Below are 23,108 nucleotides of genomic sequence, written 5' to 3'. Positions count from 1 at the left end.
TGGATAATGAGAGAAAGCTGCAGAAGAACATTATCATATACAAATGTGATCATGTTAAACTGGATTATTGAAGATAGGGTTGAACTTATAAATATTGGAGCCCAAATTTGACTGTTGATTCAAAAGTTTATGAATATTATTGTTTTATTTGGTGATAACCTACGAAAGCCGGTTGGATTCATTTTTGAAAAAGAAAAGTAGAAAAATGCTTTAACACGTTATAACGAGTTCATTATCTCGTTATAATGAGTTAATTATCTCACTATAGCGAGTTAGTATCGACTTATAAGGAGATAGTTATCTCGTTATAACGAGTTATTGTTATCGTGTTATAACAAGTTCATTATCTCGTTATGACAAGCTAAGTACCTCGCTATAACGAGTGAATTATCCCGTATAACAAGTTAATTATAACCAATTAGTTATCTCATTATAACGAGTTAAAAGGTCGGTGGTCTCTTCCCAGATACATTGTATCTGGGTTCTCTCTTCCACCAATAAAAACTGGGCGCCACCAGATAACTGAAAAATTGTTGAGTGTGGCGGAAAACATCAACCAATCAATCAATCAATATAACGAGTTAATATCTCGTTATAACGAGTTAGTATCTCGTCATAACGAGTTAGTTATCTCGTTTTAACGAGATGATTATCTCGTTTTAACGAGTTACTTATCTCGTTATAATGAGTTAATCATCTCGTTATAACGTATCCTTCACCGGCAGTGGTGATGTCTCCATATGAGTGAAAAATTCTCGAGAGGGACATTAAACAATATAAATCAATCATTATAATGAGTTCAACATCTCGTTATAACGAGTTATTATATATGGAGGTGCTAAAGGTCTGTTCTTTACAAAACCTAAACATAACGATTAGAAATTATTCAAATACCAAAGCTGAAGTTAATAAAATCTCTGTTATACATACGATTATTTTATGATGACTGTTACGTAAGAATTTTTATTTGTCGTGAAGATGACAAGAAAATGTTAATTTCTAGCTCTGAACAAATGAACAGGTGACGATATATTTTCCTCTATTCAGCTAAAGAAATGATTTAAATTTTATCGTTTTAATATACCACAATTGTTTTACAAAATGTTCGAGCTAATTCGATATATGAGCAACAAATCAACCTAGATGCAGATGCTTTTATCGGGAATATAAATATATTTATTTAATGTTTCTATATAATGCAAGCACGTTGAATTAGAGGACTTCCTTCTATTCTGACAGTGTACATTTCTCGTTATTTTTTGCATTCAAAAACTATCTTTGCAATCCAAATATATACCCCCCATTTTTTTTACAAATTAGTATCGAGTTTTAAGGATGTAAGCTTGAATAAGTGAAAGTAACGAGCGTTGACAGGTACGGCACCCCCACCTTAAGCCCATATCTTGGTCAGGTAAATGGAGTAATCCATAGTCAAAAGTAGTATGTAAAGAACGTCTAAACAATGGGTATGTAACACGTCAGACAGCATTTGAACCAATGACCTAATGAACTGAACCCATGTAGAGAAGGACGAACACTTGTCAACCCCCTTCCCCTTTACGATTTAAGATAGTGAAATTTGGGTTTTAAAAGAGTCTTTTAATGCTTGTGTGTGCGTGCTTTTGCTCGCCACCCCCTCGAAGATTGTGAAGTTATTGTTTATATAGGTTTAAAAATTTTATTAATTTTTATTTGCTTGTCAAGAATTATAGACAATTGTGAAGTCAACTACTCATAAGACTCCCCTCCTCTACTTTGAAAATCAGGGCTATATATGTGCCTGTAATGTCAATCCACCAATAAATGATACAATCATTCATAAAGGTGTACCAGGTAACAGACAGATATTAATGAATGTACTTCATTTTGAATTCATGCCTTCAGTTATTTCTTTTATAAATGTAAATTCCGCCTGAACAAGCTAACAGCAACTTGGATTAATTTTTGTTGTTAAATATCACGAAAAAAAAGTATTCAAATATTACCGGTAAATTTTATATTAACTTACAAACATCTGCAAATTGATATACTTTGATGATTTATTTTACCACACATGCATTTTTGCGAACGATCACGAAGTTGAGGTGTGTTTTTGACTTGGAAAATTCTAGATCAAGAAAACATTTTCAATTCCTTGTACTGACGATTTTTCTTTAAGCATATGCAACTGTATCATTGTTACTACTTGTTTTAAAATTTACAGTTTTCGCGAACAAGAGAAGGTTTTGCAACGCTTTCGTTATAACAATGAAGCTATTTTCTTATAATGAGATAATTATCTAGTTATAGAAAGATAGCTAATTCGTTATAATGAGATAATTATCAAGTAATAACAAGATAGCTAATTCGTTATAATGAGATAATTATCAAGTAATAACAAGATAGCTAATTCGTTATAATGAGATAATTAACTCGTTATAACGAGATGATTAACTCGATATAACGAGATAATTAACTCGTTATACCGAGACAACGAATTCGTTATAACGAGGTAATCAACTCGTTATAACGAGATCATTAAGTTATCATAACGAGATAACTAACTCGTTATAACGAGATGATTAACTCTTTATAACGAGATAGTCAAATCGTTATAACAAGATACAAACTAGTTATAGCCAGGAATCAACTCGTTAAAACGAGACACTAACTCGTTATAACGAGATAATCAACTCGTTATAACGAGATAACTAACTCGGTCTAACAAGATAACAAACTCGTTATAACAAGATACTTACTCGTTTGACGAGATAATTAAATTGTTATGAGAAGTTCAAATTTTTCACTCTTCAAAAATGAGCTTATCCGGTTTTCGTAATAACCTTCACAAACACATTGACAATTATGATTTGATTTAGGGACCTGCTGGATTGAATGGAGCGCCAGGAATCCCCGGGTCACCTGGAGAGAAAGGTCCACGTGGTCCTCTGGGTCCGTCTGGTCTCCCAGGACCACCGGGCCCGCAGGTATATGTAACGATAATAGCTACTCCAGAAATAAAGTTTTAAAATTCCTGATTAGGTTTATAGTGTGTATAGAGAACGTTATCAATTACAAGTTATTTGATTTATTTAGGGACCTCAAGGACCAACCGGATCCGCTGGACCACAAGGGGAGCGAGGAGAGAGGGTCAGTTTCATGTAAAACAACTTGACGATATGTGATACATTTTTCAGTGCATCACAATCACTGTTTATGTAATGAGTATATCTATTGTGTGATTCTATATTTCAATTACCGAAAAATAGTTAAATATATTTGTTAACTATATTTGTTAAATATGATCGCGAAGACAAACGTTCGACATTAGACATTGGTCAAAGTATTTTTTACAGAAATCTACATGCAATGTGAGTCTAGATATACAACAATTCCACACGTAGAGGCCCCATACAAACGAGACTGCTCGACAATGGAAATTAGGCTATTCTGAATTCGTTAATGATAATACACTGAAAGACTACTCCAGTAGTTTAGTAGATACGTGTTTGATTAAAACTTGTATTGTAATTTTGCTATACCTACCCTGCAAGTAACATACTGTTATCATAGGCTACTGTGCAAATCAGTTCATCGCAACTCTGATGCTAATTTTGAACAAAATGGACAAAAAGTTCTTCTCTTTACGTTTGGTAGTAAAATGCACAGACACCTGGGGCATGGATCATGATCATTCCACCCCCACCCACCCACCCACACTATTTTTCCTGATCTGGGATAGGCTTATTTTTTTCTACCTATGTTTCGTAGATGTGCATTACAGATCATCCAAAACTATTATGTTTCATCTCTGCCACGTATTAGTGAAAATCACTAGTGATTATAAGAAGAGAAGACAAGCAACTCTTTTCACCTCATCTGCCTCATCTGTTTCAAACTTCACCTGATTTTTTTAAAGCAAGTCAAAACTGTCTTGAAGTATGGTACTGTAATTACCAATACCAAATGAAATTGATCTTAAAGTATAAAACAAACTGGGGAGAATTCCAACTGCCCAACCTCGGAAACACCGAGCTAATGCGTCCACTCACTCTGACTGCATGGACTGAACTGAAGTATTTAAATGAATCCCTGGTAAATGAATCCCTGGAGACGTCAAATGAGCGAGTAGACAAACGGGTTGTGTCGGCAAATAAAAATGCGGGAAAACATAACCAACTACTATCAAGTACGTTATAAAAACGTTACCTACTTACTTATCTTCTTCATCCCGAATGGGATGTACAGCTGTAAGGCTTTAACAGGCCATCTACCCCTGTCTTTTGCCACAAACTGCGTTTGTCCCCATGAGTAGCCCATCCTCTCAGATGTTACAGTTCTTCGCTAGGTGGTGCGTGTTCTACCTCTCTTTCTCTCTCCAGGTGGTGTCCAATGAAGTACTAAATTATGTGTTCTGTACTGGGGCATTCTCATTACATGTCCAAGCCATCTCATTCTTCTTTGCTTGATTTCTAATACAACGCTCTTACTTGTGCATATCTGGTGCAGGTCCTTGTTACTGATCTTATTTGACAAGAAGATACGGTTTGCTTTTCTAATGCAGTTGTTGTGAAATGCCTCTACTTTTCTCATATCACTGTTAATAACACGCCAGCATTCGGACCCATACAGGAGGACTGATTTGCCATTACTATTTAAAAGTTGGAGTTTGGTCCTCAGACTGTAGTTGTTTGAATTCCAGATGGGCAAGTTGAACAAATTCTGAGCGTGCTTTACTGAGCCTAGTATTTTCAGTTCCGTTATCTTTACTAATAATACCTCCCAGGTAAGTAAAATCATCTACTTCCTCTAGAGGCTCTCAATTGAAGTTGGTGTCAGATTGTCATTAAAAAGATTCTCGTCACCTTGGTCTTCTTGTTACTGATGTTAAGCCTAGTTTATTAGGAAAGGATATTTAGTTTATCTGTCTTCTCTTGTAAATTTGGGATGTTTCTCGAGATTTATGCAAGATCGTCTGCAAAGTCCATATCTTCTAGGTGGCCGAACATGGTCCATTGAATACCTCTCTTTTTGTCATGTGTTGTTTGTTTTTGAATTCAATCAATGACCATTAAAAAGCGTGTTAAGAGAATAGATCATTGCCTCATTCCTGATTTTTACATTAAATGAATCTGAAATGGTCTTTTCCAAAATTACACTGCACTTAACGTTTGAGTAGAATTTTTTTCATAAGATTTAAACATCGTCATTGGTATTTAATTAACCTACATACCAATATAAAATTTAGATATTTTTTCTTTGTTCTAGTAAATTGAGAAGAATAAAGTTTATATAAAATTTAATGATCATTTGAAAAGCACTCAAATTAAAATTATATAGATCTAAGCCTAATTTTCTTTATATATATATATATATATATATATATATATATATATTATCAAGTACCCCATTTTAATCCTCGCCTAGAGTGCCAGGGCACACCTTACCTGACGCCTATGTATATGTTTCAGCAGGTATTGTTTATTCAGGTGATCCCCCTTAATGGTTTGTTATACATTTTACTTAACAATTTACCTTATGTCATTCAATAAATGACATATTCGACAAAACTGCATTACAGTGTTGGGTTATTTTTTTTACTGCTTGGACTGATTCTTCTCATAGGAGGCATAAAAGCATTTACATGTATTAATTATTATTACAGAAAATGATGTTATCTAGTACATTTTTGTACATGTATAATTAGAAACAGGGAAAGTTTTTACTGCGATAATATTGTTAAACTTAGAAATTTGATTTCAATGTGTTATATAAGCAAAAGAAAAAAACCATAGCTCAATGTATTTTGATTCTACACAAAAGAGTTCATCGTTTATCCTGCGCTACGCTACTGGAGGACAGGACACCTCAAATACTGGGTTTTTATGTCATATAAAGAAGTAGTTATTGTTACATGATATCATATAACATATAGAGATATTCATAATGTACAGTGGATGCCACAAGTTCTAGGCATAATTAAGAAATTGTTTTAAAAAAGGAATTTTTCACGTGTTTTAAGAAGTGTGATACTAGTAGATTAAAAATCATAAACAGTTTTTAAAAAATACAATATACATTATGTAAAAATGTAAGTGGGATTAATTCGATTTAACATTTCTTTAGAATGTGAGATATATTGAGATTATACACTTAGATTTGATTGAGATAATGAGATATACTTTTGAGATTTCATCAGGTGAAGGAGAATACCTTTGGAATCGTTTGAGAACTTTTGAATGCTGTGAAACAAATATATGAAAATTTATCAATGATTTAGAACTGTTTTCGAATTATTTGAGAACATTCTTGAGATCGTCGGGAAATACAATTAGATTTGATTGAGATGATATCATAAGACATATTTCTAACATTTTATCAGATGGATGTAAGTTTGATAACATTCATGAGATTATTGAGACCTACACTTATGAGATTGCTTTGTAACTTTATCCTTATGGCTTATACTATCATTTCCCGTATTTGTTTTAATGTTCCTCTGAGTGGTAATGTGTGGTAACATTGTGTTGAGGAAAAACCAAATATTATTTTTCTTATATATCTATTTTTCACATATCAAAACAAGTTTGTAATTTCTTCCAACAAACGTCTTATGCAGAATATCACTGCAAAATGCGGTCATTTCATTAATTTAACAGTCCCATTAGTTTATAAATCATTCTTACAATAAGGATCGAACTAGATCAAACAACGATATGAATTGCTATAGAATATTTTCATTCTTCCATTTCATGAAAAATATTTCATAAGGAAATTCCTATCTTAAATACTAGTATAGCATGCATTTATAATTGCCTAGAAAAGTGTTCCAAACTTCCAATATCTTAATATTTCCTCAGGCTGTCCAGTGGCCCTAAAATTTCTTTAAAATCCTAATTTGTTTAGTTTTGCTAAAATTTCTTACAAAATGTTAAATTCAAGGGGAAATCCTAATATTAAAAAAGCCCTAATTGTCCCTGTCAGTTCCTTTTTTTTAAATATGGTTCTATTCTAGCAATTTTGAAAATGCATACAAACTAAATTTGACCAGTGAATCCATGTGCCAAGCTGTTTATTGCTTGTGACTTTGTGACAAAGGTGTGACTGTTAAGGTTCTAGCCAATAACAGCTGGAAGACGTCATTCCTGCACGGAGTATTTCTGCGAAAGTAAGACCATTTAAATGTCTACAACTGCCCTAATTTAGTTATGAAATTCCTAATTTTAGTCCTAAATTTTCGCAAAATTAGCCCAAATTTTTTTGTCAGAGAGTACTGGACAGTCTGTTTTCTTTACTTAGAAATTGCTGAAAATTATTGAAAATTTTGTTTTGATATGTTAATAGTACTATTATAACTTGTATATCCATACAGCATCATTACAAGCCAAGCCTAGCGCTTCTCAGTACTTTCAGTGCTAGTTACTAATACGTGACAAGGAGGAAAAATAACAGTTATGAATGATCTGTAATGCATATTTACAAAACATAATATAAAAAATAAGTCTATCCCAGATCAGTAAAAAATACACTGTGGGGGGATAGGGGTGGAGTGATCATGATCCATGCCCCAAGTGCCTGTGCTAAAATGTAGCGAAAATGCGACATATTTACATTGTAGCATGACCATTCACAAGACGTACAATTAATATTCACTTGTATTTTTTTTTTTTTTTTTGGCGTCTAGTATAACTAATAGAAAGGTAGATTTATTCATATATCTTTCATATAATGAGGTATTTGTTTTCAAAAGATGTTACAATAAAAATGTTTGATTCAGGGAGAACTCGGAGAAGCAGGTATTCCAGGTGCACCGGGACAATCAGGACCCGCCGTAAGTTAACAGTCATATTATATACTAGTTCTAGAGAATTATTGAGAAACATAAACTTTGATTTCATTGTCACATTCCATTGGCAACCCTTAGTATGTAATCTTTAAATATCTTCTTTACTCCTAAACATGTAACTGACAATGTGAGTGCATAGTTGTTAGATTCTTGGAAACACCAGAGGTGAGATCAAGTGCTTAAAAGGAATATACAGGGAGGGGTACTACCAGTATTTACCGAAACGATTGCTTATGACCAGACAGTCTGTTCTTACCATAGGCCGTTGTCATATGGACAAAGGTTAAAACCAACAACATTTATGGTAGATTTTTCCATGCCACAATTTTGTAGTAAAGGATCTTCATAATTAAAAAATGCACTGAATCACCATTATGTAACATGCAATCTTACTAATATCTTTGTTTTGTAATTATCAGATCTGTGACTCTTGTCACATGTAGTTTTGAAAGAATCCAAAATTATGAAATGGGATAAAGGAAGCGAATGATTGATGACAATATTTTTGTTATAGGGAGAGAAAGGATCTACTGGAGAAAAGGGGGAAGCGGGTGCAAAGGGTTCTCAGGTATGTAGTAGTCATCCATGCAGGTACGTTATCTACACCATATAAAAATATTAACAACGTACACAGTACTCTATCAAACAAAACACACACAGAAACTTACACACGGTAACTCTGTTTATACTATAAATCGAACAAAACACACACAGAAACTTGCACACGGTAGCTCTGTCTATACTATAGATCAAACAAAACACACACAGAAACTTACACACGGTAGCTCTGTCTATACTATAGATCAAACAAAAAACACACACAGAAACTTGCACACGGTAGCTCTGTCTATACTATAGATCAAACAAAACACACACAGAAACTTACACACGGTAACTCTGTTTATACTATAAATCGAACAAAACACACACAGAAACTTGCACACGGTAGCTCTGTCTATACTATAGATCAAACAAAACACGCACAGAAACTTACACACAGGCACTCTATTTATACTATAGATCAAGCAAAACACACTGAAACTTACACACGGTAGCTCTGTCTATACTATAGATCAAACAAAACACACACACAGAAACTTACACACGGTAGCTCTGTCTATACTATAGATCAAACAAAACACACACAGAAACTTACACGAGGTAACTCTGTCTATATTATAAATCAAACAAAACGCACATATAAACTTACAAATGACAGCTCTGTCTATACTATAGATCAAACAAAACAGACACAGAAACTTACACACGGTAGCTCTGTCTATACTATAGATCAAACAAAACACACACAGAAACTTACAAACGGTAGCTCCGTCTATACTATAGATCAAACAAAAAACACACAGAAACTTACACACGGTAGCTCTGTCTATACTATAGATCAAACAAAACACACACAGAAACTTACACACGGTAGCTCTGTCTATACTATAGATCAAACAAAACACACACAGACACTTACACATGGTAGCCCTGTTTATACTATAAATCAAACAAAACACACACAGACACTTGCACACGGTAGCTCTGTCTATACTATAGATCAAACAATACACACACAGAAACTTACACACGGTAACTCTGTCTATACTATAGATCAAACAATACACACACAGAAACTTACACACGGCAATTCTGTCTATACTATAGATCAAACAAAACACACACAGACACTTGCACACGGTAATTCTGTCTATACTATAGATCAAACAATACACACACAGAAACTTACAAATGATAGCTCTGTCTATACTATAGATCAAACAATACACACACAGAAACTTACACACGGGAACTCTGTCTATACTATAGATCAAACAAAACACACACAGAAACTTACACACGGTAATTCTGTCTATACTATAGATCAAAGAAAACACACACAGACACTTGCACACGGTAATTCTGTCTATATTATAGATAAAAAAAACACACACAGAAACTTACACACGGTAACTCTGTCTATACTATAGATCAAACAAAGCACAAACATAAACTTACACACGGTAGCTCTGTCTATACTATAGATCAATCAAAACACACACAGAAACTTACACACGGGCACTCTGTTTATACTATAGATCAAACAAAACACACACAGAAACTTACACACGGTAGCTCTGTCTATGCTATAGATCAAACAAAACACACACAGAAACTTACACACGGTAGCTCTGTCTATACTATAGATCAAACAAAACACACACAGAAACTTACACATGGTAACGCTGTTTATACTATAGATCAAACAAAACAAACACAGAAACTTAGACACGGTAGCTCTGTCTATACTATAGATCAAACAAAGCACAAACATAAACTTACACATGGTAGCTCTGTCTATACTATAGATCAAACAAAACACACACAGAAACTTACACACGGTAGCTCTGTCTATACTATAAATCAAACAAAACACACACAGAAACTTACACACGGTAACGCTGTGTATACTATAGATCAAACAAAACACACACAGAAACTTACACACGGTAGCTCTGTCTATACTATAAATCAAACAAAACACACACAGAAACTTACACACGGTAACGCTGTGTATACTATAGATCAAACAAAACACACACAGAAACTTACACACGGTAGCTCTGTCTATACTATAAATCAAACAAAACACACACAGAAACTTACACACGGTAGCTCTGTCTATACTATAGATCAAACAAAACACACACAGAAACTTACACATGGTAGCCCTGTTTATACTATAAATCAAACAAAACACACACAGACACTTGCACACGGTAGCTCTGTCTATACTATAGATCAAACAATACACACACAGAAACTTACACACGGTAACTCTGTCTATACTATAGATCAAACAAAACACACACAGAAACTTACACACGGTAGCTCTGTCTATACTATAGATCAAACAAAACACACACAGAAACTTACACACGGTAGCTCTGTCTATACTATAGATCAAACAAAACACACACACAGAAACTTACACATGGTAGCTCTGTCTATACTATAGATCAAACAAAACACACACAGACACTTGCACACGGTAGCTCTGTCTATATTATAGATCAAACAAAACACACATAGAAACTTACACACGTTAACTCTGTCTATACTATAGATCAAACAATACACACACAGAAACTTACACACGGTAGCTCTGTCTATACTATAGATCAAACAATACACACACAGAAACTTACACACGGTAACTCTGTCTATACTATAGATCAAACAAACACACACAGAAACTTACCCATGGTAGCTCTGTCTATACTATAGATTAAACAAAACACACACAGAAACTTACACACGGTAACGCTGTCTATACTATAGATCAATCAAAACACACACAGAAACTTACACACGGGCACTCTGTTTATACTATAGATCAAACAAAACACACACAGAAACTTACACACGGTAGCTCTGTCTATACTATAGATCAAACAAAGCACAAACATAAACTTACACACGGTAGCTTTGTCTATACTATAGATCAATCAAAACACACACAGAAACTTACACACGGGCACTCTGTTTATACTATAGATCAAACAAAACACACACAGAAACTTACACACGGTAGCTCTGTCTATACTATAGATCAAACAAAACACACACAGAAACTTACACACGGTAGCTCCGTCTATACTATAGATCAAACAAAACACACACAGAAACTTACACATGGTAGCCCTGTTTATACTATAAATCAAACAAAACACACACAGACACTTGCACACGGTATCTCTGTTTATACTATATATCAAACAAAACACACACAGAAACTTACACATGGTAGCTCCGTCTATACTATAGATCAAACAAAACACACACAGAAACTTACCCACGGTAGCTCTGTCTATACTATAGATCAAGCAAAACACACACAGACACTTGCACACGGTAGCTCTGTCTATACTATAGATCAAACAAAACACACACAGAAACTTACACACGGTAGCTCTGTCTATACTACAGATCAAACAAAACACACACAGAAACTTACCCACGGTAGCTATGTCTATACTATAGATCAAACAAAACACACACAGAAACTTACACGCGGTAACTCTGTCTATACTATAGATCAAACAAAACGCACATATAAACTTACAAATGATAGCTCTGTCTATACTATAGATCAAACAATACACACACAGAAACTTACACACGGTCACTCTGTCTATACTATAGATCAAACAAAACACACACAGAAACTTACACACGGTAGCTCTGTCTATACTATAGATCAAACAAAACACACACAGACACTTACACATGGTAGCCCTGTTTATACTATAAATCAAACAAAACACACACAGACACTTGCACACGGTAGCTCTGTCTATACTATAGATCAAACAATACACACACAGAAACTTACACACGGTAACTCTGTCTATACTATAGATCAAACAATACACACACAGAAACTTACACACGGCAATTCTGTCTATACTATAGATCAAACAAAACACACACAGACACTTGCACACGGTAATTCTGTCTATACTATAGATCAAACAATACACACACAGAAACTTACAAATGATAGCTCTGTCTATACTATAGATCAAACAATACACACACAGAAACTTACACACGGGAACTCTGTCTATACTATAGATCAAACAAAACACACACAGAAACTTACACACGGTAATTCTGTCTATACTATAGATCAAAGAAAACACACACAGACACTTGCACACGGTAATTCTTTCTATATTATAGATAAAAAAAACACACACAGAAACTTACACACGGTAACTCTGTCTATACTATAGATCAAACAAAGCACAAACATAAACTTACACACGGTAGCTCTGTCTATACTATAGATCAATCAAAACACACACAGAAACTTACACACGGGCACTCTGTTTATACTATAGATCAAACAAAACACACACAGAAACTTACACACGGTAGCTCTGTCTATACTATAGATCAAACAAAGCACAAACATAAACTTACACATGGTAGCTCTGTCTATACTATAGATCAAACAAAACACACACAGAAACTTACACACGGTAGCTCTGTCTATACTATAAATCAAACAAAACACACACAGAAACTTACACACGGTAACGCTGTGTATACTATAGATCAAACAAAACACACACAGAAACTTACACACGGTAGCTCTGTCTATACTATAAATCAAACAAAACACACACAGAAACTTACACACGGTAGCTCTGTCTATACTATAGATCAAACAAAACACACACAGAAACTTACACATGGTAGCCCTGTTTATACTATAAATCAAACAAAACACACACAGACACTTGCACACGGTAGCTCTGTCTATACTATAGATCAAACAATACACACACAGAAACTTACACACGGTAACTCTGTCTATACTATAGATCAAACAAAACACACACAGAAACTTACACACGGTAGCTCTGTCTATACTATAGATCAAACAAAACACACACAGAAACTTACACACGGTAGCTCTGTCTATACTATAGATCAAACAAAACACACACACAGAAACTTACACATGGTAGCTCTGTCTATACTATAAATCAAACAAAACACACACAGACACTTGCACACGGTAGCTCTGTCTATATTATAGATCAAACAAAACACACATAGAAACTTACACACGTTAACTCTGTCTATACTATAGATCAAACAATACACACACAGAAACTTACACACGGTAGCTCTGTCTATACTATAGATCAAACAATACACACACAGAAACTTACACACGGTAACTCTGTCTATACTATAGATCAAACAAACACACACAGAAACTTACCCATGGTAGCTCTGTCTATACTATAGATTAAACAAAACACACACAGAAACTTACACACGGTAACGCTGTCTATACTATAGATCAAACAAAGCACAAACATAAACTTACACACGGTAGCTCTGTCTATACTATAGATCAATCAAAACACACACAGAAACTTACACACGGGCACTCTGTTTATACTATAGATCAAACAAAACACACACAGAAACTTACACACGGTAGCTCTGTCTATACTATAGATCAAACAAAGCACAAACATAAACTTACACACGGTAGCTCTGTCTATACTATAGATCAATCAAAACACACACAGAAACTTACACACGGGCACTCTGTTTATACTATAGATCAAACAAAACACACACAGAAACTTACACACGGTAGCTCTGTCTATACTATAGATCAAACAAAACACACACAGAAACTTACACACGGTAGCTCCGTCTATACTATAGATCAAACAAAACACACACAGAAACTTACACATGGTAGCCCTGTTTATACTATAAATCAAACAAAACACACACAGACACTTGCACACGGTAGCTCTGTCTATACTATAGATCAATCAAAACACACACAGAAACTTACACACGGGCACTCTGTTTATACTATAGATCAAACAAAACACACACAGAAACTTACACACGGTAGCTCTGTCTATACTATAGATCAAACAAAACACACACAGAAACTTACACACGGTAGCTCCGTCTATACTATAGATCAAACAAAACACACACAGAAACTTACACATGGTAGCCCTGTTTATACTATAAATCAAACAAAACACACACAGACACTTGCACACGGTAGCTCTGTCTATACTATAGATCAATCAAAACACACACAGAAACTTACACACGAGCACTCTGTTTATACTATAGATCAAACAAAACACACACAGAAACTTACACACGGTAGCTCTGTCTATACTATAGATCAAACAAAACACACACAGAAACTTACACACGGTAGCTCTGTCTATACTATAGATCAATCAAAACACACACAGAAACTTACACACGGGCACTCTGTTTATACTATAGATCAAACAAAACACACACAGAAACTTACACACGGTAGCTCTGTCTATACTATAGATCAAACAAAACACACACAGAAACTTACACACGGTAGCTCCGTCTATACTATAGATCAAACAAAACGCACACAGAAACTTACACATGGTAGCCCTGTTTATACTATAAATCAAACAAAACACACACAGACACTTGCACACGGTATCTCTGTTTATACTATATATCAAACAAAACACACACAGAAACTTACACATGGTAGCTCCGTCTATACTATAGATCAAACAAAACACACACAGAAACTTACCCACGGTAGCTCTGTCTATACTATAGATCAAGCAAAACACACACAGACACTTGCACACGGTAGCTCTGTCTATACTATAGATCAAACAAAACACACACAGAAACTTACACACGGTAGCTCTGTCTATACTACAGATCAAACAAAACACACACAGAAACTTACCCACGGTAGCTCTGTCTATACTATAGATCAAACAAAACACACACAGAAACTTACACGCGGTAACTCTGTCTATACTATAGATCAAACAAAACGCACATATAAACTTACAAATGATAGCTCTGTCTATACTATAGATCAAACAATACACACACAGAAACTTACACACGGTCACTCTGTCTATACTATAGATCAAACAAAACACACACAGAAACTTACACACGGTAGCTCTGTCTATACTATAGATCAAACAAAACACACACAGAAACTTACACATGGTAGCCCTGTTTATACTATAAATCAAACAAAACACACACAGACACTTACACACGGTAGCTCTGTCTATACTATAGATCAAACAAAACACACAGAAACTTACACACGGGCAGTCTGTCTATACTATAGATCAAACAAAACACACACATAAACTTACACACGGGCACTCTGTCTATACTATAGATCAAACAAAACACACACAGAAACTTACCCACGGTAGCTCCGTCTATACTATAGATCAAACAAAACACACACAGAAAGTTACACACGGTAGCTCCGTCTATACTATAGATCAAACAAAACACACACAGAAACTTACACATGGTAGCCCTGTTTATACTATAGATCAAACAAAACACACACAGAAACTTACACACGGTAGCTCTGTCTATACTATAGATCAAACAAAACACACACAGAAACTTACACACGGTAGCTCTGTCTATACTATAGATCAAACAAAACACACACACAGAAACTTACACATGGTAGCTCTGTCTATACTATAAATCAAACAAAACACACACAGACACTTGCACACGGTAGCTCTGTCTATATTATAGATCAAACAAAACACACATAGAAACTTACACACGTTAACTCTGTCTATACTATAGATCAAACAATACACACACAGAAACTTACACACGGTAGCTCTGTCTATACTATAGATCAAACAATACACACACAGAAACTTACACACGGTAACTCTGTCTATACTATAGATCAAACAAACACACACAGAAACTTACCCATGGTAGCTCTGTCTATACTATAGATTAAACAAAACACACACAGAAACTTACACACGGTAACGCTGTCTATACTATAGATCAAACAAAGCACAAACATAAACTTACACACGGTAGCTCTGTCTATACTATAGATCAATGAAAACACACACAGAAACTTACACACGGGCACTCTGTTTATACTATAGATCAAACAAAACACACACAGAAACTTACACACGGTAGCTCTGTCTATACTATAGATCAAACAAAGCACAAACATAAACTTACACACGGTAGCTCTGTCTATACTATAGATCAATCAAAACACACACAGAAACTTACACACGGGCACTCTGTTTATACTATAGATCAAACAAAACACACACAGAAACTTACACACGGTAGCTCTGTCTATACTATAGATCAAACAAAACACACACAGAAACTTACACACGGTAGCTCCGTCTATACTATAGATCAAACAAAACACACACAGAAACTTACACATGGTAGCCCTGTTTATACTATAAATCAAACAAAACACACACAGACACTTGCACACGGTATCTCTGTTTATACTATAGATCAAACAAAACACACACAGAAACTTACACATGGTAGCTCCGTCTATACTATAGATCAAACAAAACACACACAGAAACTTACCCACGGTAGCTCTGTCTATACTATAGATCAAGCAAAACACACACAGACACTTGCACACGGTAGCTCTGTCTATACTATAGATCAAACAAAACACACACAGAAACTTACACACGGTAGCTCTGTCTATACTATAGATCAAACAAAACACACACAGAAACTTACACACGGTAGCTCTGTCTATACTACAGATCAAACAAAACACACACAGAAACTTACCCACGGTAGCTCTGTCTATACTATAGATCAAACAAAACACACACAGAAACTTACACGCGGTAACTCTGTCTATACTATAGATCAAACAAAACGCACATATAAACTTACAAATGATAGCTCTGTCTATACTATAGATCAAACAATACACACACAGAAACTTACACACGGTCACTCTGTCTATACTATAGATCAAACAAAACACACACAGAAACTTACACACGGTAGCTCTGTCTATACTATAGATCAAACAAAACACACACAGAAACTTACACATAGTAGCCCTGTTTATACTATAAATCAAACAAAACACACACAGACACTTACACACGGTAGCTCTGTCTATACTATAGATCAAACAAAACACACACAGAAAGTTACACACGGTAATTCTGTCTATACTATAGACCAATCAAAACACACAGAAACTTACACACGGGCAGTCTGTCTATACTATAGATCAAACAAAACACACACATAAACTTACACACGGGCACTCTGTCTATACTATAGATCAAACAAAACACACACAGAAACTTACCCACGGTAGCTCCGTCTATACTATAGATCAAACAAAACACACACAGAAACTTACACACGGTAGCTCCGTCTATACTATAGATCAAACAAAACACACACAGAAACTTACACATGGTAGCCCTGTTTATACTATAAATCAAACAAAACACACACAGACACTTGCACACGGTATCTCTGTTTATACTATAGATCAAACAAAACACACACAGAAACTTACACATGGTAGCTCCGTCTATACTATAGATCAAACAAAACACACACAGAAACTTACCCACGGTAGCTCTGTCTATACTATAGATCAAGCAAAACACACACAGACACTTGCACACGGTAGCTCTGTCTATACTATAGATCAAACAAAACACACACAGAAACTTAAACACGGGCACTTTGTCTATACTATAAACCCAACATTTTACCCTCCAGGGCCCGGTTTTTCGAAAGGTGGTTAACTTTAACACAGTGTTAACTCGGTGTTAACTTCTGTAATAAAGTTAACTATGTGATTAACTGTTTTTTGAAAATCCGAGTTTGCGTTAACACCGTGTTAACGTTGTGTTAACTTTAATCCACCTCCAGTTCCTGTGTTAAGTCTTAACACAGTGGTTAAAAATTGCCACCGACTTCATTTTCTGTCCACCTCAGACATTATCAACTTTTAAAAAAAAGCATACAATAACTTATGACTAAAAACATACAAGCAGGTACACTATCTACAATATAAAACCAAAACGCTACGGACAGGGAAGTTCTCTACTCTAAAAGCAAAATAACTTACAGGTAGGTATACCATGTATATATGAAATGTAGTTTATCTATCGTAATAAACCAACAACTTGCACACAGGTACATTCAATAGATACCATATAATGATAAAACTGTTTTATATAGTATCTTTAAATTATGCTATGCATTATATTTACGTGCAATATACATATTTTGGAAATCATTTTTATCAAATTAATTATCCAATAGAAGGTGATATTGAGACTGATACAATGTATGTTTTTGAAAGGGTGATAAAGGCTGGCCTGGACTCCCTGGGTCCCAAGGAATGCCAGGACCTCAGGTATAGCACAGTGACTTTTGTAATATATTGAAATCCACTGAAAGAGTTGGTAATAAACTGACGTATTAAATCAATTAAATGAATCAAAATCTACTTTTGCATTTTAGCTTACCTGAGCTATAAGCTCAAGTGAGCTTTTCTGATCACTTATATGTATTGTCCGTCGTCTGTCCGTCTGTCTCTCCGTAAACTTCACATGTTTTTAACTTTTCGACTTCTTCTCCAGATCCACTTGGCCATTTTGAACTAAACTTATTATAAAACATCCTTATGTAAATGTAATTAATATAGACCATGGGATAGTAAAGGCATTATGGGAACCCTCTAGGGAATTTTCATACAAGTATTTTTTTTTAAAGTACATAGTCCCTTGATTATAAATCAGGTTGTTTGACAGTCCTACGTGGGGGCGTTTACGAGTTGGGGGCAGAAAACATGATATTTGTAAAATTGGAGAGAGAAAAACCTCTCCAGATCCGATATAGCTGTTATGGACATTTGCAAACAAGTATTTTGTAAACGTATATTTCCATTTCATTATATATCAAGTTGTTTAATATAAATATGCGGTTACATTTATGAGTTTTGGGGGCTAAAACATTTTTTACAAATAAAATCGCCGAAAATGGGGAAACTCTTCAGATCGTATGTAAATGATATGGACCTTTTAAAACTAGTATTTTCTGAAAGTATGTCACCTTTTAACTGCAAATCAGATTGCTTGATATTAATGCATGGAGTTTTCTTTGAGTTTTGGTAAAAAAAAACTTGAAATTTTTAAGAATAATCGCCGAAACTGGAAAAACTCTCCAGATCGAATATAGCTGTTATTGACATTTGTAATGAAGTATTTTGTGAACGTATATTACCCGTTGTTTGTATATCAAGTTATTTGACGTCAATTTTGGAGTGTAGAAAATGTTCTGGCATTTTGCACATATATCCATGTAATTACATGCATTTATCAAAGGTAAGTAACACCAAAAAATGTTCACATGTCATCAGTGAACAATTCGTCTTCTAAGCTATAGCATATATCAATATTATTTTCATTGTCCTGTTCAGGTTCAGATGAATTGCTTATTATGAGTTCAAGAGGAAGAATCGGCCCTCTTGTCCATTTAAACTGGATTTGACCTGTGTCTTCGTCTTATCTCCAGCCATTCCCGACAAGAGAGGGAATGTCTGGGAATGCTTCATGAGCAGTATTCCAAACGAGGGCTTGATGATTGGCTCTTAAAACATGCATGTGAAGAGTATTTCTACATGGAGGAAGCAAGTTCAGATCTACTCCATCATAGTTTGAGAGCACACATTCTGATTTTGACTGGAATCTTTCGGTAAACAAATCTTACCGCAACTTGTAATGTCTGTATAATTTGGTTTCCCATACATGGTACAACCATATTTTTCCAGAGCTGTGTGTAAATCACTGGAAACGGATGCCGATTTTCCGAAGATAGAGAAGACTTCGTAAAATTCTGAACTTTTCTTCAGAACTTTCAGGGCTCCTACTTTCCCGCGCCTCACAAATGCACTTGTCGTATCGCATTCACTGAAAGCATGGAAAGCTGGCAGTACAGGACATATACATGTATCTTGATTTGAGGCTACGATGTCTTTCACGTTAAGGAGTCCATTTCCCGTATCAAAATATATGTCCTGTTTTATGTTTCCTGAGTGATATAAAAGAAGAGCAAGAACATCAGTATCAGGGGATCGCACCAAGATGATTGTTGAATCACTGGTATTTGAGGCTATGTGATGCAAGTGCAAGATTATTCTTGTGAATATTCCAATTCAGCAACAGGCGTAACACAAACAGTAGCTGCATCGGCACTTTTCAAAAGATGACAGTCTTTCCTCATACGAAGACAAGCTGCCGATGATGTAGCTTTACTGCGTATTCATCTTGTTGCCATTCTGTTAATAGTAATTTAAGCAGCTATGTTTTGTTTGAGTAATTTGACATAAAGGACTTCCAGTCCCGTAATGTCTTTGTCTTGGGTCCAGAAACGAGAAAAGTCTTTGAATTTCCCTGACGAACTCTTTATATGCACTTAATCGAATCTGGGTAATATGAGTCTGTTACAAAGTCAACACGAGCAGGTTTTGGAAGTCTTGCAAAGACATTTCAGCGAGACCTTCAAAGGTGTCCGACACCGAGACGAAACTCTGAAGAAGGGCCTTGCAATGAATGTCGGGTGATACACCATCTGTAGTAAGCTGCATAGTTTCTGCTAAATCCTATGATTCCACCATGTGATTAGCATTTCTATTGATTGTCTGCTCGATCGTGATGTCAACCATATTCCTAGAATTTTGAATATTTGACAGAGAAACGCTGAATCCATTTCTCTGAAGCAGCTACTTTGCCCCTGGGTGTGTTTCCGATGTTGAGCGGCGTGATAAAATAAATGGTCGTATATCTGATGTAGTTCATGCGAAAAACCACGAACATTTGCTATATAGAGTTGACACATGAAGTTTAAGGTAATTTCCTTTGTTGTTCTGATACAGTTAAGAATCAGCCAAACCATATCCATGTATGATAAACAAAATTGTGCAGTTCCGCAGTATTCTCCCTCTCTGACCACTTTCTTGGACTTCATGTATGAGTCGAAGAGGTTTGCACATTCCTCGTTTTCCAACACGCTCTGTAGGTTTCATGAGAAGTTTCTGTCAATGACTGGATTCGCTCCATTGCATTTTTTAGAGTGTGATCACCATTTGATTTCTCGAATAAGTCCATGAGACGTCTCTCCAACGCCTACAGTACTAGGTTATGAACTCTCAATGCCCTGTTATAATGTTTTCCGAACATTACCTTGGTAGTAGAACCGCTTGCACATATTCCAGACTCAATAATCACATGTGTAAATCCACTCTCGTCCATTCTTCTCCCAATTGCTCCTAATGCAGAGCATAGCGTATGGATGACTCCTAGACGAACAATGACATCGCTGTATTTCTCTGGATTTTACCAAGTTATTGCATACGCCTCTTTTGCAACTGCCAAGTCACACGTAATGATGGCTACGTTCTGTCCGGCTAGCTTTGTCACTTCTTGTGATAACTGAATAACCTGCTGAAGAGTGGTATTTTCTGTAATAGGGCAATTCATTGGAACCATATAATCAACAGTTAAACAAAATACTTCTCCATCAGGTGCTGTTGTAGATAACCATCCTGCCAAAGGTGGTATGGTTGGTTCACTAGAATGTTTCCTACAGTATGCCCAAAAGAAATGAGTCATGTCTTCATTCTCATTAGTGGTCTGCAGAGGGGTCATGCATGTGGTATTGACAGCTGGTGATGTTTTGGCCTTCACGAAACGAGGGGTTAGCTCTTTCGATTTTACTGAAACTGTTCTAGATTTATTCCTCTCCAGCACGATTTCTCTAGAGCACCTTTGGTTATCTCCATCACGCACACATACCCCTGTATAACAATACTATGGGCAGTATGAGTCGTTCCAGCTCCTGAGGATGTTTCCTCATTGAGATCAAAATTGTCCCAAGCAAAATGAATCATTGAGTTATTTGAAAGAGATATGCTTGCAGGTAGAATTGATCCCGAATTTCAATCGCGTTGCAAATAGCAGTTTCAAGCTCCAGCGCCTGAGTAAATTCTACAGTGACCTAACCTGTTTGATAGTGTAATTAACTCTGCACTTCCGGTAAGATGGCGTACAGTCATTGCAAGAGTGAGATGCTTAGATAACATCCATTTGCCATTCGTAACTGAGACACATATGTCCTGGGAGAACGATTTGACGACCATTTTGCCCTTGAAGAAAGAGAAGTTGGGTTGTCTGATCCGACTTGAGAGAGAAACGTAATAAGAAGATTTGGAAGATCATTATTCTCTATATTCTGAGATGATGGAGGGGTAGCCATGGTAGGTTCTTGGCAGTTTTGTGGCAGTTGAAAATCGGCCCTCTGGTTATCATAGCAGATTCTTCGACTTGTCGTTTGGCTGAAAGGGCTAACGTGAGTGCAGATTCAATTGCTTGTCCAGTAGCAACATGTGCGGAATAAATGAGTCCGCCTTTTGGAGTTTTCCAAAATTTGATTTTGCTACCTAATTTTCTCTTTATCTTTGGTTTCAGTTCACAAGTTTTGTAATAATTGTTATATGGGTTGGGATAATTACTTTGCATAAATGACAAATATATCTCTCTGAGCATTGTCATACTCTCAACCATGTAATTCTGCACAATACTCATCTCTATATATTCGGATAAAAAGTCAAATGCCTTTTCGTGATGCACAAGACTCACCTGATCTTTAGTTTCTGACTTGTTTCGGTCATCGGATCTAGTGTAGGTTTTTCTACAGATTTGATGATACATCGCCTCTCGGGCAACCAAATCAACATCTCGAACTTTGCTCATTATGGCGTGGTCACTTTTATTCTCTCCAGATTTTTATGGTTTCTGCTGTTTTTGTGACACCCTTTACCAGTATCTATTTT

The 23,108-nt window shown here is 35.6% G+C and overlaps 1 protein-coding gene across 1 annotated transcript in view; it reads left to right on the top strand.

Moving 5' to 3' along the window:
• LOC125646539 (collagen alpha-1(I) chain-like) overlaps positions 1–23,108 on the top strand; it is a 168,684-nt gene that overhangs the window by 106,993 nt on the left and 38,583 nt on the right. The window contains exons 33-37 of the mRNA XM_048872887.2: positions 2,859–2,966; positions 3,076–3,129; positions 7,757–7,810; positions 8,340–8,393; positions 18,579–18,632. Coding sequence (XP_048728844.1) covers positions 2,859–2,966; positions 3,076–3,129; positions 7,757–7,810; positions 8,340–8,393; positions 18,579–18,632 — 324 coding nt within the window. The remainder of the gene's footprint in view (positions 1–2,858; positions 2,967–3,075; positions 3,130–7,756; positions 7,811–8,339; positions 8,394–18,578; positions 18,633–23,108) is intronic.

Source organism: Ostrea edulis, chromosome 6 (assembly GCF_947568905.1).
Source record: "Ostrea edulis chromosome 6, xbOstEdul1.1, whole genome shotgun sequence".
NCBI classification, from domain to species: Eukaryota; Metazoa; Mollusca; class Bivalvia; order Ostreida; family Ostreidae; genus Ostrea; species Ostrea edulis.
The sequence above is the reverse complement of the archived record's forward strand: the minus strand, read 5'-3'. Positions and strand labels throughout refer to the sequence as shown.